Here is a 19,001-nt window from a genome sequence, read left to right as displayed (position 1 = left end):
ATGATAATTAAAATACTTTGCACTTCTCCAGCAGCTTTCATTCATGGACCTCCAACTGCTTTCCAGGCATTAATTAATGTAGCCTCACAACACCCTTGGGAGGTAGGTAAATATCATTCCTGCTTTAGATAGGAAAACTGAGGCACGGAGAGGGACTATCAGCAATTATGCCTCAATTCAGCAAAGCACTTAAGCATTTGCTGAAGTCCTATTGACTTCAGGCCTGATCCATGCCTGCTGAAGTTAATGGGAGTCTTTTTGTTTGTTTCAATGGGCTTTGGATCATGCCTTTCAGTGCAAAGCTGAACTGGGATGTTTGTGATCAGCTGTGGGGCAAGCCAATGATTGTCTGGCACAGATGCCAAAGGGTCATTAAGGGAGTGGTCTATGTCATCGGTGAAGTTGTAGGTTTGGCTCTCCTCCCCCTAGGAGCTGCTAGAACACACTGAAAGTTTGTGTGCCTATCAGAAATATAGTTAGAACATCAAACATTATGAGAGGCTGGCTCCAGCTGGAGAAAACTCTTATGACCCACATGGGGTTACTGAGCTTGATTTTAGAGTAAATATATTGATTGGAAGGGATGTAATAACTTATAAAGGAAATGCCTCCCCCTGCCAAAATAGAAAGTCAGTGCTGATTAGCTAGTAGTGTTTCCTCATGGCTCCTGTCATGTCCCTGTCTTCATAACACCTACAAAAGAACCAAAACATGATGCATCAGTAGGCTTTCTTGGCAGACAAAAGAAAACAAGCAAAGTATCCCCCCAGGGACTAACCCTTGGAGAGCCACTTGGGAACTCTTGGCCATCCCTCCAACAATCCCAAATGCTAGACTAGGTGTCAAATAGTAACCTCTAGGGAAGTGATGGTCCAGCTGTGTGTGTGTGGGGAAGGGAATTAATGTTAATGAAACCATGTACTGCAAACACCAATCACAGCACATCATACCCACAGTGGGAGCTGGGAGGAGAACAGTGGTCCCTGATCTCTCAAACATAGGTCTCTACCTCCAGCTAAAGAAGAACTTTTTTAGCCCATAGTGGTAGTCCCTTCCCAGTGTGTTGTCAGCTGGCCACTAGATGGCAATGTAACCCTCACTTATACCTACAAAGACAGATGGTACATGCCAATGGTGCTTCAAAGGACTCAGGTAGTTCAGGTAAGCTTTGGATAAGCACCCAAATTCTTCCATGCTCTTCTGAACCAACTCAGACCTCTGGAAGTTTGCATGGACCTGTTTATTACCACCTTTCCGATGGATTAAGAAAGCAAAGGGATCTTCTCCCCAAGGAGAGAAACAATATCCTAAGCAATTCTCTAAAATGTGAGGCTAGAAAGAGAAACCTTTTCCGAAGAGGGGTAACTTGTACTGTTGTTCATGCTTAAGTTCTTCATGGAGATCAGAGTGATGCTGTCCTTGGCTGTAGCAGGAGAGCAACTGCTAAACAAGAGAAGGTGCAGGCCAATTATTGTCTTTGGAAAATTAAAGCAACTGTCATAAGAGGAGAGGTTTCTCATCACAATCAGACAAGGCTAGGGAAAAGGATGGCTCAGTGGACCAGGAATAGCTGCTAGAGCTTTCCCCCTCTTGGTTGCTGGTTCATTTCCAATCCACGAAGAGAGAGGAGCTCAAGCTATAGAATTCAAATCTGGATCTGGCACTCCCCATAGTTATGGGTAGGAGGCTTCTGGATTAATGGATCCAAACTGGATCAGTGAGAGACAGCACAGTCCTGTGAAATTTGGATCTGAACTTGGAATCATTGTTCTGGTTCTGACCCATCTCTACTGGTATAAATGAAAGTTCTTCTCATCCGATGTCTCCTCAGTGGTCTCTGGGAAACAAGTTGTGGTTTCAGACCAATTCTTAAGTAGATAAATGTTCATGTAACAAATCTATCAGCACAATTAGTACTGTTGTTGGCAGACTCCGTGAAGAGGCCGACACAATGGATAGAGCGCCTGAATTACCCTTTCACTATGTGGTCCTTCAACATCATGGTTGAACACATTGCTAGGCATGGGGAGTCTTGCACTGACTGTTGCTCATGCTGTGTCTGTTCTGGGGCTACATAGCGGAGTTCAGCCTCCAGGGCTCTGGCAATCACTAGGTACTGATTGTGTTGTACAAACAAGGTCCAGGAACATATTGTTTTAAAGTACCAGCAGCATTCAGGGGTATTACTACCGTTTGTGTTGTGGAGGAGTGTGAAAAAAGCGAGTCAGGAAGAGGCATCCTTTCCCTTTACTCTGTTGATTCATATTGGATTGTCAGACAGTTTAGAGAAGGGTGGTCTAGTGACTGCGGCACCAGCCTATGACTGGGGAGACCTGAGTTAATTCCCTGCCACCGACTTTCTGAGTGACCTTGGGCAAGACCCTTAGCCTCTCAGTCCCTCATTTGTAAATTGGGAGTAAATACCTTAAAGAGTGCAAGGTGCTCAGATACTGTGGTAATGGGGCGTGTCATATAAACTTGGTCTTTGGGACCACTCCTGTCTCAGTGAAGGCACTTTCAAATCTGGGGGCTAAACTTAGGAATCTAAGTACATAGTTAGGTACCTAAATATAAGTAGGCTGATTTCCTGAAGGTGCTGTGCCCCCCACTGGCTTCAATGCATCTCAGAAATTCGGTACCCAAATACGTGGCTTGAGATCCAGTTTTTCCACTAACTCTGCTGGGGGCAGGATCAGGCTCAGTGTCACTTTTCACCTATCCCAAAGAAATGTCATGACATTCCCCTGCACCCCAAATGCACTAAACATTTCCCTCCCCTTGCTAGAGCGAGTTTTGAAAAAAAAAGGAGATCGGTCCTAGTCCATGCCTGGAGCTCGCAGGTGCTATGGCAATACGAATAAATGATACTAATCCCTGATCCTTCATAGTGGGCCATGAAGAAAGCCGTGATTGCCGAGCAGCCTCACCTTTCAGATACCACGGAGCTCCCCGGCTTCTGTTTATCTGTTGGGGAAAAAAAAAAAAAAAGTTGGTGCTGGGTGAAAAAAAAAATCTATCAATGAGCAAAGCGAGATTTATTCAGAATGACCCCAGTGGTGTTGTAAATGGCAATCAATGGAATGTAAAGCCTTGCCAGGTATTTCAGCCCTGATTAGAGAAAACTGTATAAAGCTGAGTGAGCTGAATACAGTGCTGATGTTTGCCTTACTTGTTTCTTTTAAGCCTTTTGGCTAACATAGAGTGTCCTGTCAGTTGAGCTGCTTTGCCCCCTAGTGGACAGTGCTTGAGCTGGAATATAGGCTTCACCAGGAAATCTTACTATTCAGTGCAAAAATCTGTGCTAATGCAATGTGCAGGTCCTTCACTCGCTCCGGGTCTGAAGGACCCGCCGCTGAAGTGCCGCCGAAAACCCGGAGCAAAGACACCCCCACTGCCAAAGTGCTGCCGAGGACCCGGTAGGGAATCGGTTATTAGGATTTTGGGAGGTCATCACTGGACAAAGTCATTTTTAATAAAAGCATCTTAAGCTCATTCCCCTCCGCCTCTACTCAAAGTGGCCAGATCAAGTTTTTTTTGCTAATTAGTGGGTGTAAAGGGGAAGAGGGAAAGGAATAATTTCAGGATGAGACCAAACATGGAGAGTTTCGGCCTACAAAGGATTTTTATACCAAAATTACATGGGCCCAGTTCTGAAGCCCATCTGTGACTGAAAACAGGGATCTGGACCAGAAATGCCATTTAGCTCTGGATACAACCCCTTATAGCACTTCTGGAATGACTGTAACCACACAAGCATATACAAATACCTTCTGCATCTTTGGAACGGTTACACTTGAATTTCAGACTGACCACGCTGGCCAGGACGATAACAACAACTACCAGAATGACTATGAAGCTGATGACACCTGAGCAATGGAGAAAAGAATAATTAGTCAATGATAATGTAACAGGTCTGTCTGGGGCCCAGTCTAACTCCTACTGAAGTCAATGAGTTAGCCCTGTTGACTTCTATGGGACTTGGGTTGCATCCTTAAGGAAAAACATTAAGCAGATTTTTATTTCTGTTGTAATGAACATCAAAATGTATTGACCAGAGAGGTGATATTCACTAGAATGAGAAACCTCTTGCTCTTTTGTCTTGAGTGGTATTTTCCTCAAATGACAATACATCTTGACTTCCAATAAACCTTTAACCCAAAAGGCTGAGTTTACTCCTGGTATAATCCTACCAAGGTTGAAACCAACTGCATCACCAAGCTTCGCCTCCGAATCACCAAAAGACAGGCCCTTACCAAACGCTGCCATCGTCAGAGCCGATTTTTCCTCCGTCGGGGCAGGGTCTGAGAGGGAAGATCCTGTGCTCCAGGCAGAGGCGATGGTTGTAGAGGTCACTTGTTTCGAAGCGCCTGTGGAAAAGGTAGTTTTACCTAAAGACTTTCTACTCAGAATCCGGGGAGAACGTAATTCTGAGGCCACATTGGCAAGGTGCCTCCATTCCCCCAAAGAGCGTTTAGCCTTACTGCAGAGAGAGACTGAGCTGCTCCCAGTGAAATCAATGCAAAATTCCCATTGGCCTCAATGAGAGCAGGACCGTATTTTGCACTTCTGTGCCCCTTTTCATCAAAAGATCCACATGGATGAGTGAATGCTCATGATCTACCATTTTACAGCCGGCACAGAGAGGCCGAGGGATTTGCAGCATGACACGACTGCAGCAAGAGCCAAGTATAGAGCCCACACTTCCCGATTTCCATTTGTGTGCTTTAGCCACAAGACCAGCATTCCTCTCAGAGAACCAGCTTTCCTGCCTAGCTCAACCAACCGCCCTTCACGCCTGAACAGTTCATCCCAAGGAAGGGAAACTTCTGTGGTGTTTTCAGGTTTGCCAGAGAGTATATGGGAACTATCAGACACACTGGTTAGCTCCTGGCACAGCTCTCTGCCTCTGCTTATGGCAATGGCTTTGAGAGACAGTGATGTAATGGCACCAATCCAGGATATGCTGCGCAAAGGGTTGTAACACCGTCTTTGGGCTTCTACACTGGAGCACAAACAGATTTTCCAAGTGGAAACCAAAGGAGCTGGTCAGAAAATGGAATTTTTGTCCTGTGGAACATTCCAATATTTCAACATTTGTTTTTGTCCAAATCAGGACCAAAAAAATGGAGTATCAAAAATGTTCACGGAATGAAAAATTCTGAAAAACTTCCATTTGGAAGTGTTGAAATGAAAAATGTTGACATTCTCAATTGAAATAAAATGTCAATTTGAATGGAAACGTTTTGGTTCAAAATGTCACTTTGGAAAAGGGAAATTTTTAATGCCAACTGACATTTACCCATGGAAAATTTCAATGTAGACAAAACACATTTCCCAACACCCTCCCTCCCCCTCCCCCCCCCAAAAAACCCCCACCAAAAAATCACGCCTTCTTTTTGACCGAAATTTTCAAGCAGCCTTCAACAGCTGCCTCCCAGAGTAGAACTGTGCCGGAGGAACATAACTGGTAATGGGATTATCCAGATTGCAAATGTTGCTGTACAATTGTTCTATTAATCATCAAGTTGTTTGCCTTGTGCTGAAATACTGCATCTTCTAATTTATCCATGGTCACTAGACAACTGTCTTATAGGACTTTCTTTGCTACACTGCTTGTTTAGCCTGGCTTGGGTACTTAGTATTTGGGAAATGTTAGATCCCACACCAAAAGCCTGGAATGATGGAAATATCAGTAGCAACTCCATAGTTAAAGCTGCACTGATCTTTTACATAAAGCAGGATTCAAATTAAATACCAGGCTCTGTGATACCCTAAAGAACTATTAGCTTTACTGAGCACAAACATCTACATAGATAGAACTAACTTACACTGCATGCACTGGGACTTGTGTAAAATCTGGAATGGACTCTTGTGGGGGCGGGGGTGGACTTTGGTTGTTCCACAGTCTTGGGTTCAAAGCCCGAACTCAGGATTTAGAGCTCAATCCAACTCCCACTGAATTTAACTGGAGTCTTTCCACTGACTTCAGTGCTGGATCTAGCCTTTACTCCAGGAGAACTCTCCCTGAAGTCTACAGGAATCTTGCTTGGAAGAGACTGCAGGATTAGGGCCTATGTCAGAAGCATGGCAAGGGTCTTTCCAAGACATTACAGGGGGCATTTTACTCTCAAAGTGAGGTCATTCTTTTCACACTCAGACACAGTCCAGTCAGGGTGCATTGGTTGGATTTTGTCATCTGGTCTATATTGACTGCTGGGATGACACCCCCGTTTATTCCAGGTGTTACGGATAGCAGAACTCCAAGGTCGGACTACATTTAGAGCACCTGGACCCCGTAAACCAACTAGTTCAGTTGCAATGAATTCTTGTTTAAATTAAAAGCTGTTATATAAAGGGACACAGCCTGTGCTCCCAATTCCCCTGGATCTGGATGAGGAAAACACAAGACATGAGACTTGTCAATGGACAGTTTGTAGCAATTAAAAGAATTATACACCAAGCTGGAGGGAAATGTTGGTTTTCCCTAACCACGGTGGCAACCAGTGAAAAAGGGCTTTGTTTTTAGGCTTAACACCTTCCCCCCAAACAAAACAAAACCCCTACTGTGGTTGTACCCCACCCCCTATTCCATGCTTTGAAGTTAGATAGAAACCACGTGAAAACAGGGAATTAAAAATTCCCCTGTGACTGATCAGAAACTCACCTAAGCCGTTTGCCCAGGATATTTGTGTTGCTGACTGATCAGAAGGCTTGACTTTAATGCTGGCTGTTTGCCAGCTCACCAACAAAAGGCCTTGGGTGTGTGTGTGTAGGGGGGTGTTTTCATAACTGTATGTGACTAAGAGCACAAGCCCCATTGATCTTCCAGGAGCCAGGGGATCATAAGTCAATTGAGGTGCTTTTGAAAATTCCACCCCTTTGGCTGGCTAGCAGCCACCACCCTCCACCCCAAAGAGCTTTCTGAGCCTCTGCAGTGCCACAGCCCCCACCCAGCCACGCTGAATGCCAAGGTTGTAAACAAATTAGTGCAGACTCTGAATGCAGCAGTGTGGGAGAATGTAGTCTGAAGATGCACCAGACAATGCATGTCAGTGCAGGGGAGTCAACTATAGGGCTGCCCTTTGTTTTTTAAAGTTCCTTGGGGAAACTGTTGCTTTCACTGAAATCTCCCCCAAAATTCAGCTCACAAGATAACACTGCAAGCTGGAAAAAACCCTGCAGTTGTTACTGCATTCTCTCAGACGATTTTTTTTTCAACCTGAATTTAACCACAAAGTCTCTTCCCAGTGCTTAATTTGTGCAAGGGCTTGCTCGGGCTGAGCCTTGGCACCTCTAGGCTTGGCAGTTCATAGTCCTGGCACCTCTAGCTTGGCAGTTCATAGCCCCGGCACTCTGGGTTTTCCTGCTTCTTTTATGAAAGTAAAAAAATTGCTTGAGCGTCCACACCTCTTTCATTACAAATTAAGCACTGTCTCTTCCTCATCCCTGCCCAACAAAATCAGATAGCCTGCCAATAAACCATCTATGGCATGCATTAGCTTACCTGTGCAATCATCAGAGATACTGGCTGAGATGTTAAACTAAAGACTCAGTGCTCTACTCGGCGCTGGTTAGGCCCTGTCTGGAGGACTGTGTCCAGTTTTGGTCACTAATGTATAAAAAGGATATAGCCAAACTGGAAAGGATCCAGAGGCAAGGGAGATGATCAGGGGGATGGAATGCAAGCCATATAAGCAAAGGCTGAAGGAAAAGAGGAGAATAAGGGGGGACATGATAGTGGTCTTCAAATACTTGAAAGGCGGCCATATAAAAGATGGAGAAAAGTCATAGCTCTCTTACCGTAGAGGGCAGGACAAGAGGCAAGGGGTTCAAACTACAGCACAGCAGATTTAGATTAAATCTCAGGAAAAGCTTCCTAACTCTAAGAACAATAGGACAATGGAACAGACTGCCTAGGGAGGTCATGGAAGCTCCTTCACTGGAGGTTTTCAAAAGGAGGCTGGATAGCCATCTGTTTTGGATGGTTTAGACACAACACATCCTGCATCTTGGCAGGGTGTTAGTCTAGATGACCCTTGCGGTCCCTTCTAATCGTATGGCTCTTTGATTCTATAACTCTTCTGCCTAACCCAACAGTCATACAGGAGAAAGTTGTGTGAAACTTCATGAAGAGTTTGAGAAGTTCCTACACAGCCTATGAGCCAGACTGGACGGCTCATACTCCTGTTGGTGAGCACTTAGAGCCTGCTATTCCAAATGGCTCAGTGCACTGGGTGCTGGGCATGCAACAATTTGGCCTTTACCTACATAGTCTTCCTGGCATCACTTGTATAAGGAAGCACTCGTTGACAGGAGGATGGGTTGCACAATCTAACACTCTGTGTATGTCTACACTGCAAGTGAAGGTGAGATTGTAGCACACTTGGCATGTAGCGCAGTGTAGATATGTTAGTGTAGCAACCAGAGTGCATCTTTTTGGTGTTACCCTGCTAGCTAGATTAAAGCTAGCACCGATATGCCAACCTGTGCTACAATCACCCTTCACTTGCAGTGTAGACATAGCCTGTGTGTGCAAAGTCTCAGTGTCACTACAATGAAGTGTACCGTACTGTGCTAGGAACACGGCAGGCACTTAACAACTGCAGCTGATGTTGATGCCGATTTTGATTTTCCCTCAGCTGGGCCAGACAGATGGCCTTTTGTGGTCTGCTTTGAGAGCCTGGGAGTTGGTGTAATTAAAGTCAACACATTTGAAGCTGTGGAATAAATGCAGGGTTATTTTTAATTAGCTCTCATCACCCGTGTTCGTTTAGAAACAGCTCAGCTAAAGGCAGTACCCTTCCCAGGAAGTCCTCAGGCCTCCTGGGAGTTATGGGTAATCTGTTAAAAAGAGCATAGCATTGAACAGCCAAGGAAACTGCTTCTAGTTCTGCTTGAGGGAACAGAGCGCCTGCAGTACTGTAACTTTAGCAGTAGCCAGAAATCTTATTGCTCAGGTGTGTTGAGGCAAACACAACTCTTGGGCTAGAAGGCAGGAGTTCCAGCTCATATTGCACCTTTTCCTTTTTCTCAATTTTTAAAATAAAGAGGTTTGTACTGGCCTAGAAATACCCATCACCCCCACACACAATTGTTTGCTTTCCGACACACGCTGGCTTATGTGTTTCACTTCCTTTATGCTTGGATGGCTCAAGAGCAGCTACAGAAATTCACCTTTGCAGTTTGCTTTGAGTTTTGGGGGGTCCACTTGAACGTGACACTCTAAGCAAAACGTTGGGGCATGAACCCTGTGCAGAACGAGGCAGAAAAATAAAGCTGCGCACAAATCCCTGCAAGGAAAGTTGAAGCAGCATCACATGACTTCGCAGGTGTTTGTTGCTGACAATCCTCCTCACTGTCAGGTGGGAAAGAAATGCAGGGGAAACAGCTTTAAAGTATTTCTCCTTTAGGCTCCAGTTCAGCAAAGCATTTAAGCACATGCTTAACTTTAAGCACATGTGCAAGTATTTTGCTGAATAGGCATGGATTGATAAATAGGAGCCATGCTGAATTCCCCTCTCCCTCCATGCATTAGATGACAAGAAGGCTTGCAGCGGGTTTTTGCAAATTGGAACTCTTCTTTTAGAAGGAGTGGCCCAGAGGATCCTGGGGATCCCCACAATCTAAGGGGCTTGCTGACCTCCTTTCTGGCCCATGCTGCACCGGAATGCAATTACTTTTCCCATCGGAAAGGAGTGATGCTCTCTCATGTACTTGCTGGTGCCACAGGTGTGGCTGTGAAGTATATGGTGGCCATGTAAAAGCCACGGGCCAGAGTTACAAAGGTATCCACTTAAGTGCTTTTGAAAATCCCACTAGACAGCAATCTGCATCTTAAGGTACCGAAATCCCTTTGTAAATCTGTCCTCAGGTGAGTTTCTGACCCATGAGCAGCAGAGTTGAAAATGGTTATCAGCCAGGTCACTGCCTAAAGGAGTTGCGCAGTGTGGGATTGCAATGGGAGGACTTCTTTTATCGGCATAGCTATATGTAGCAGTGGACATCCGCACTGGTTCTAGCTGTCGATATAACTCTGCTAGTAAGGGGCTTGTGCTGCTCCAAAAAGTTAGTTAGTTAGTTGTCATGCTGTCTTGGACAGCCCAGCAGCCTCCAAACACGTTATCAAGTATCAGGGGGTAGCCGTGTTAGTCTGTATCAGGGGTTGGCAACCTTTCAGAAGGGGGGTGCCGAGTCTTCATTTATTCACTCTAATTTAAGGTTTCGTGTGCCAGTAATACATTTTAACGTTTTTAGAAGATCTCTTTCTATAAGTCTATAATATATAACTAAACTATTGTTATATGTAAAGTAAATAAGGTTTTTAAAATGTTTAAGAAGCTTCATTTAAAATTAAATTAAAATGCAGAGCCCCCTGGACTGGTAGCCAGGATCCGGGCAGTGTGAGTGCCACTGAAAATCAGCTCGCGTGCCGCCTTTGGCACGCATGCCATAGGTTGCCCACCCCTGGTCTGTATCCACAAAAACAACAAGGAGTCCGGTGGCACCTTAAAGACTAACAGATTTATTTGGGCATAAGCTTTCATGGGTAAAAACACTTCTTCAGATGCATGGAGTGAAAATTACGGATGCAGGCATTATATAATGACACATTAAGAGAAGGGAGTTACCTCACAAGTGGAGAACCAGTGTTGACAGTGCCAATTTGATCAGGGTGGATGTAGTCCACTCCCAATAATAGATGAGGAGGTCTCAATTCCAGGAGAGGCAAAGCTGCTTTATGCCATGTTATGGCATCCATAGTTCTGTCCTAAATCTGGCACATCATGGGGTACGGTGCCTGTGAGAGACAGGTGGCGGCTGACGACATCCAACGATCATATTTTATGTCTTCTAAAGGGTCTTTTCCATCCTGCTTTCATTGGGTCAAAGATGATTCTTGCAGGGAGGCATTTGGCGCAAATGACCATAACAGATTCGATTGCATTGGGAGACTGTTTGAGAGAGCGGGACTTGTTTAGTTAGAGGTCGGATCTCTTAATCCGACTTGACTTCGAACCATTTAATGTTTTTGATCATTTGGAGATAATGCTTCATCTGAATAGTGATGACGGTGAGGGGCCATGTTTCAGTCCCATAGGTCAGGATACTGACCACTGAAAAGGGGAATGGCTATTTCGCAATAATGGTTATTTTGGTAGGAGACAGACAGGAGAGCAGATGCACAGCTGAGCAGACACACACCTGCATCCACCGAACAAAGCAGAATTTTGTTGGTGCAGCTTCTGAGCTTAGACCAGTCCTCAGTGACTTAGGAACACATGTTGTGTTGATCCTTGGTGCTCCTAAGTTACGTTGGTGCTTTTGAAAAGTCCACCCTGGATCTAAATCTGAAGTAAAACTTTCTCAGGTTGAGAGTGTTTAGGCAGTGTGACCTAGTGGATAAGGCACTGAAGTAGGAGTCAGGAGACGTGAGTTTAATTCCCAGCTTGGCTACTGGCTTTCTGTGTGACATTGTCAAAGTCACTTTCCTCCCTGTTCCTCAGTTTCTCCATCTGTAAAATGGCAATAATACTGACCTTCTTTGCAAAAGTGCTTTGAGAGCTAAGGATGCAAAGTGTTGTATAAAAGCTATAGAGTTATAGTCTGGCCCATTGCAGAAATAGGAGCCAGTTGTGACGTTAAGATCTGATTTCAGATTCAATCTTTCTCAGAGATCAGGGATGTTCAGACCTAGGGGGTTGATTTAGGATCATGTTGTGTTTGCTTGTTTGGGGGGAAATTATGTCTTTAAAGGAATTTTTCAAACAAAAGGTGCAGTATTTTTCCAGAGGAATCTACCCAGATAGCAACATGTGGACCCAAAATAGGAAGAATTCAGACTTGCTTATCATATGGATTTATATTTGCAGACTGAAGCTTGTAGCTTTCTGTTGACAGCCTTTGTCTCCCATCTCTTGGGAAGGAGTCCTCACTTCTAGCCACCTGCAGCAGCCTCCCTGAGCCAGTTTCAGTGGAACCAGAAGGCAGAAAAGCAAAAATAAGGTAAGGGAGCACTTTTCGTTTGAAAATCCATTGTTTCAATCCTTTGCAATGTGATTTGACAGCTGCTTCCATGGAACTAGACACAGGAGCCCTCTACTAGCCATACCTGCATGGGCTAATGGATTAAAGCAGGGACTGGGAGCCTGGAGCGTGGGTTTAGTCCCACCTCTCACAGGGAGTCTCTGGTTCAATGTCCCTCTCAGTAAAATGGAGATAACAACCCAGCAGGGGTGTTGTGACGAGGGGCTTGTGGGTCAAGCACCACACATTGTTAATCGCTTGTTTGAATGAAAAAGTGACACCTGTGAATCTCAAACTTCATTTTTGTAAAGTGAGCGTGGTGCAGGGAAGCCTCTTCTAATGAAGGACGCCATTGATATCATTATTTCTATTGCAGTAGCATTTAGAGGCCCAGGCCAGACACCAGGGACACTGTATCCCTCTGGCCCACATACTCACACCGAGTTCACGCCCTGAGGAGCTCACAGTCAATACATATGGTGAACCAGCAGGTGGATTAAAAAAACCCTCAATCCTGGGGGAGGAGAAGGTAAGCATTGAAAGCAAGACCTGCACCAAAGTTAGGCACTCAGCAGGCCATAGCAGACAGGCCTCCCGAATGCAGACCCACAACTGGCCCACTCACCTGCCTGCTAAATGGCTTCTGTTTTCGCTTGGCTGAACACAAAAGCTGCCCAGCAAGCTACAACACAGGCCAGTTACTGGACATGCCAGCCAGGAAGCTCCCTTCACCACTGCTCTGTGGGTTCTGCTGGCATCCAGTGCCACATGGGCTACATGTCCGTAGTTTCCCTCAAGCTCTTCCCCTTTGCCCGACTTTACCTGAGCTGTGGTTCTGGCCTGCAGGGACTGGCGATGGTGAGGAAACGATACCTGAAACAGGAGCAAAGTGATGGAGTTAGATCCCTCACACCCCAGCAGCAGGTGTCATCCTGCTGGGCCCAAGGCAGGCTGAGATGGGTGGATGGGAAGGGGCCTTCCACACAGCATAGGGTTCAGAGATTGATGTGGTGAGGAGGAAGCAGCACTGAAGAGGACTTCATCCATCACCAGGCCCGAGACAGGCTGATGTGGCTAGGAGCAGGTCCAGACCCTAGACTGGGAGGGGGCCCATTGCCAGAGAGCACAGAGGGCTGCCCCAGGGAGTGAGGGGAATGGGGAGAATTGGCAAGGCAGGGAGCCAGGAGGGCCACCATACAGCCACTTGTAGGTCCCGTTCCTGCCTCACTTCTTCTCCTGGCTGACTCTGCTCCCAGCTAGCAGTCTTCCCCTCCGCAGGCAGCCAAGCCAAGCCTCCCACCCATTGCTCCTGGGCAGACAGACCCTGGAGAGGAGGAGCCAGACTGGAGCCATGCTTCATGTCCCCGTTAGGGGTCTGCTCTTTCCTCTATCCCCAGAGACCTGAGGGAGGAGAGGTTGTATTGCACAGCAGTCAGAATTGGAGAGGAAATGCAGTCCCATAGGAAAGACAGAGACACGTCAGCAGGCAGGGGGCCCTCGGGTTGTGTTGGATCTGGGCCCTATTCATTCTCAAACCACCACCGGATAGCGCTGGATGTTGTAACTGGATCGAGATGCTGACTGTACCTGCTGTGACGCTGGCTGTGATTCGTGGCGTGGCTGTAGTATCTGAAATGACATGACCGAGGTATTTTGTAGAGAGTCATGACTGGAGAGTCAAGCTACCCCACTTCCCATGTTTTTCTCTGCTAATCATTTGGATTGTGTCCCCCGTCCCATCTTCTGTCTGGTCAGGCTTCAGAAGACACCTAATCCCACTTCCCAAAAGCAGCAGATAGTCAGAAGTGATGAGCTGTTCAGAGTGTGACATCTGTTGATCGTATTGTTTAAGGAGCTATATGTATATGTAGTAAGGTGTAAATTGGTAACAGGGAGAGCAATTAACCGTTGGAACAATTTATCCAGAGTGGAGGTGGAAGCTCCATCACGAACAATATTTAAATCAAGATTAGAAGTTTTTCTAAAAGATCTGCTTTGGGAATTATTTGGAGGCAGGTCTCTGGCCTGTGTGCTACAGGAGGTCAGACTAGATGGTGACAATGTTTTGCCCTTGGAATCTATATTATTTTTATTCTTTATTTAATCAAAAAGTGCGGATATGATTTCACTCAGGCTGAAATTCATTTAAGTGGTGCCTAGGTCTTGTGCCACACCTTTGCCCTGAGGTGAATTCATCCCCCAAGAACAAAGCCCACAGGTACGTATAACATAACAATATAATCAGTCAGGTTCCTAATGGTCAGGGCTACAAGAGGAGGGTATAACAGTGCTTCATTTTAGAGTAACTTTGTTTTCTGTGGGTCTCTTATTGTTCTTGTGCTGCTCCTTCGTGTGTTTCCAATGCTTGGCATTGTGCAGTAATAAGCTAGTGCCCGTTGCTCTATCTTGGTGGAGAAAGGCCATTTGAGCTGTTTTCTGGAGCTGAGACAATACTTAAAGCACATGTTCAAGTGCTTTGTTAAACTGGGATCTTAATGCTGTTGAGCACCACCATGGGTCAGATATTTAGGGACCTAAAGATGCAGATTGGTGCTTACTGGGGTTTTCAAAAGCAGTTAGGCATCCCACGTGGCGCTTTAAAAATCTACCCGTCTCCTCAAAGTTTTCATCTCTGGACTGGACTGCAGATGCCAGAATTACCTTGGTCCCTAATTACATGAAATGACAACAGCAGTTTTCCAATCGCAACTTCTCAGATCCTTTCTTTCCAGTAATTCATTAAAATATAAACCTCAGGGGACAGGAATAAGCATATGAAAACCAGCACCATTTCATAGTAAAGCCCCTTGGAGGGCCGGGGGAGGAAAGTATTTCAGTATTTGGGGAAGAGCTTGCGTGTCCTTGACCAGTTCTGGCAAGGACGGGTTCCATTAACACTACTGAAATCTAATTCCCAAGCCTCTCTTTTGTGCTGTCACAATCACATTGCCCACCTCTATGATGGTGGAGCAACCATTAGAAAGAAAACACAGGGACAGTCAAGCAAGAGCTTGTCCTCCAGGGAGGATGTCCTTCAGTGGAAATCAACAGTAGTTAACACAAGCAAAAAAGAGTAACATCAAAATTCCCACTGACTATGATGCAACCCAGCCCTCTGCCTTTAGGGGAGGAACCCACCTTCCCATTAGCATTCCCTCTTTTCCCCAGCAGCCAAGTTATGGATCTTTTCCTGAGCAATGTTGCAAAGGGAGGGGGAAGCTGAGCTGAGGTTAAGCCCTTGTTCTCGAGGGGCCAGGGAGTGTCTCCGTACCAGATTAGACTGGCCGGAACAAAGTAAGGCCAACATTTGGCTGTCAGATCCACCCTCCCAGAGTTCCATGTGAGAAGGGACAGAGGAGTTGAGATCTGCCACACGGGGTGGAGAATGGGATCCTACCCTGTGTGCGCAGAAACCTTTCAGGCAAATCTGTTCTCCTGGGGGCAATGGAAGAGCAGAGCCAGGCCTGACTGGGAATCCCAAGAGCAATGCCCACCCGAGTCTGGGAGAGCACAGATCCAGGTCAGGCCCATCTCTGCTAGAGAACAAGCATCCATCTTCTCTTCCTTCACATTCTCTCCAGGAATGAAATTCCCCCCCCCCCCCCCCACAGCACACAGAAGCGGTTCCCAAGGAGCCAAGCACCCGTCTCAGTGCCTGTGGATGTGGCAGTGGGAGGAGGGGGGCATCCAGTGCAGCTAGGGTGACCAGACAGCTAGTGTGAAAAATCAGGACAGGGGGTGGGGGGTAATAGGAGCCCATAGAAGAAAAAGACCCAAAAATCGGGACTGTCCCTATAAAATCGGGACATCTGGTCACCCTAAGTGCAGCTGCATTTTTCATGCTGCTGCTTGTGCCAACAGCAGTAAAGCGCTGTGAACTTGGTCCCCACTGGCATGCAAAGGGTTTATGGTGGGAGCTCTGAGAGCTACATTAGCACCTTGCTCCCAAAGAGCTCCCCACTCCCTGAGCAGCTCTTTGTGGTTCCTGGCCCCTTTGTCTCAGCTTTGGGATGCCTACTGCAGCCTTGGGGCTGGGCTAGCTCCCACAGCGTGAGCTGTAGGGGAAGACTAAAGGTATGTCTCCACTGCAATTACAAACCCGTGGCTGGCCCGTGACAGCTGACTGGGGCTTGGGCTGCGGGGCTGTTGAATTGCGGTGTAGACTTTTGGTCTGAGGCTGCAACCCAAACTCTGGGACCCTCCCCCCTCATGGGGTCCTAGCCCAGACATCCACACCACAATTAAACAGCCCCTTAGCCCAAGTCAGCTAGCACAGGCCAGACACATGTGTGTAATTGCAGTGTAGACATACCCAAAGAGGCCAGGGGCTTAGGGAACTGTCTCAGAGCCACCCTCTCAAAAACTTATTGTAGTGGATGGAGTGTGGGGCCAGGAGGTATCGCACGGGGCCCAGACCTCCCAAGATTGTGGGTGTCTTTGCCCCAGTGGGCCCCTCACCCACCAGTTCTGCCTGGCTCAGCTTTAACTCTCACACTATGCTTTAGGGCAGGGGTGGCCAACCTGAGCCTGAGAAGGAGCCAGAATTTACCAATGTACATTGCCAAAGAGCCACAGTAATATGTCAGCAGCCCCCCACATCAGCTCTCCCCCCACCCCCCGCTCCTAGCACCTCCCACCCACTGGCAGCCCTGCCGATCAGCACCTTCCCCTCCCTCCCCGCACATCCCGATCAGCTGTTTTGTGGCGTGCAGGAGACTCTGGGGGGAGGAGCGAGGGCACGGCAGGCTCAGGGGAGGGTAGGGTGCAGGAAGGGGTGGAGTTGGGGCAGGGCCTGTGGCAGAGCCAGGGGTTGAGCAGTGAGCTCCCCCTGGCACATTGGAAAGTTGGTGCCTGTAGCTCCAGCCCTGGACTCAGTGCCTACACAAGGAGCTGCATATTAACTTCTGAAGAGCCGCATGTGGCTCCGGAGCCACAGGCTGGCCACCCCTGCTTTAGGGCCTGGGTGGGACAGGGAGCTGGAGACACAGTGTGTTCTGGTAACTCCAATTCCTTTTCCTTTCTTCTCTTGACCCAGCGGTCCTTCCTACCTGATAGCTCCATTCTGGATGTGTGAGAAGCACCATTTCCCACATCTAGCCAGTCCTGCCAACTCTCACGATTTTACCATGAATCTTGTGTTATTTGGTGTTTGCCTTCAACCCCCAGCTCCTGGAATCCTGTGATTAGGGTAGGGTCTCAGCTTCTATTTTTTAAAAAAAAGTAACTTTCTAGTCCTCACGGTTACAGAGAAAAGCTGAGTGCCCTCTAAAAGTTCAGAAATCAAAGGCCAGATAAATAAATCCAGAAGTTTATTATTATTAATTATTATTATTGTTGTTGTTGTTTCAAATCTCATGATTTTAAAGCCAATCTCATAATTTGGGGAGCCTAACCCATGATTTTTGAATGCATGGAGTTGGCAATACTGAGTCCAAGTTTGCAGCCACTGCTCCTAACTCGATGGTGTCTAGATAAGTGACAGCAGCTTTCAAATGTGCAGCAGAAGCTCAAAACAAGGGAAACAACAGGAATTAGTCCCCAGCCAGGCAGCTCAGGGGCACCATTATTATTATTATTTTTTTACAGATAATGTTCCCCAGAGCACCGGTTTCCAGATACAACATTTCTGATGGTAAACAGGGAGATAACATCTGGGGAGGGGAATTTGGAGTGAGGTAGTGGGAAAACTGATTGCACCGCTGTTGAGAGAGAGCCAATGGCCTTGCAAACTTCCTTATGCACAGCACAGCCAACACCCACCAGCGCTGCGTCCCCATTCCTCCTGCATTGGACAAAGCTCATTTTAGTTTGTCCCACTTCTGGACCTGACTTGCGCTCCTTAGAGCTCCAGTTTCCCTCGCCCTTGCAGATTAATTGGCTAAAAGGTCATGTTTTCATGCGTGGAGTTTTTAAAGGTCCGCAGTTTCAAAAGCGTCCGCATTAATTGGGGAAAACAACCCGCTTTGTTCTACGGGTGCCTGTCTGCACCTCTCAGTGTCTAAATACTTAAACAAACCTGGCTCTTAGAGCTAGACCCTTAGAAGTATTTAGGTGCCTAACATTGGTTTCCATGAAAGTTAGGCACCTAAATCCCTCTGAGGATCTGGGTCCTAGTGCTGGATTTTCAGGTGAGCCCATCACCTACAGCCAGGGCCAGGGTTTCTGACACGCTCAGCATGCTGACTGTTGCAATGGGAGCTGCTGGGCACTGTACTCCCTTGAAAGCCAGGCCCTAGGTCTGCAAACTGAGGGCCAGATTCTTCACTGTGATGCCTTCCATGCCCCAGCACAAAGGCAGCGTAAGTAGGTGGTATCTAGGAACCTACGTGGGGGTAGGGGGGTGGATCCCATCCCAACCTGGGTGTGTGGGGGCAGTTCAATTAATGTAGCTCTTTCACAGACTCTCCACCCCTCCAGTTGGGATCCCAGTGGCCCCCATCCCTCCCCACACTCTACATGGTGAGCTTGGTGGAGTTGGTGCTGAGCTCAGCTCCACCACAGGTGGGGGGCGGGAGGAGGGATGGAGGGGGAGCCAGTCCACCTCCATGTGCCTGCCCCTTGCATAGCAGAAGCACCACACTATGCTGGGGACCTTACATTGCCCCTACAGCCAGGGGTGAATTTCATCCTAAAGCATAATCCCAGCTGTTCTCTAAAGTTTACAGTGGCTGTTCTAAGCGACACATACGAAGAGGGAGGGGCTGAGATCCTAGGATGATTTGTTTTTTACCTGCTGGGCCTCCTCTAGTGAGAGATGCAGTTATGGTCTCAGCATCTGAAAGAGAAAATGGAAGCTTGTCAATGAAACAATGGGCTGGTATTTTCCTTGAGGCTGGCAGGGAGGGGGTTTCTTTTGGCAGAGCCCCTCAGGCCATTCTGGCACGCACACACACACACACACACACACACACACACACACACACACACACACACACACACACACACACACACACACACACACACACACACACACACAC

General features: G+C 47.1%; 1 protein-coding gene across 2 annotated transcripts in view; it reads right to left on the bottom strand.

Annotated features, from left to right (window-relative positions):
• Positions 1 to 214: 214 nt before the first annotated feature.
• Positions 215 to 19,001, bottom strand: part of ECSCR (endothelial cell surface expressed chemotaxis and apoptosis regulator) — a 41,775-nt gene continuing 22,988 nt past the window's right edge. Inside the window, exons 2-9 of one of the 2 annotated variants that reach the window (XM_026660866.1) lie at positions 18,755 to 18,799; positions 13,612 to 13,653; positions 12,847 to 12,897; positions 4,254 to 4,367; positions 3,768 to 3,866; positions 2,928 to 2,964; positions 1,347 to 1,443; positions 215 to 693 (exon numbers count right to left, since the gene is read on the bottom strand). In XM_026660866.1, coding sequence (XP_026516651.1) covers positions 685 to 693; positions 1,347 to 1,443; positions 2,928 to 2,964; positions 3,768 to 3,866; positions 4,254 to 4,367; positions 12,847 to 12,897; positions 13,612 to 13,653; positions 18,755 to 18,799 — 494 coding nt within the window. In that variant the 3' untranslated portion in view covers positions 215 to 684. The remainder of the gene's footprint in view (positions 694 to 1,346; positions 1,444 to 2,927; positions 2,965 to 3,767; positions 3,867 to 4,253; positions 4,368 to 12,846; positions 12,898 to 13,611; positions 13,654 to 18,754; positions 18,800 to 19,001) is intronic. The other variant, XM_026660867.1, reaches the window with a different exon arrangement.

This window comes from Terrapene carolina, unplaced genomic scaffold (genome assembly GCF_002925995.2).
Source record: "Terrapene carolina triunguis isolate 2854851 unplaced genomic scaffold, T_m_triunguis-2.0 Scaffold838, whole genome shotgun sequence".
NCBI classification, from domain to species: Eukaryota; Metazoa; Chordata; order Testudines; family Emydidae; genus Terrapene; species Terrapene triunguis.
This window is presented reverse-complemented; position numbering and strand designations above follow the sequence as displayed.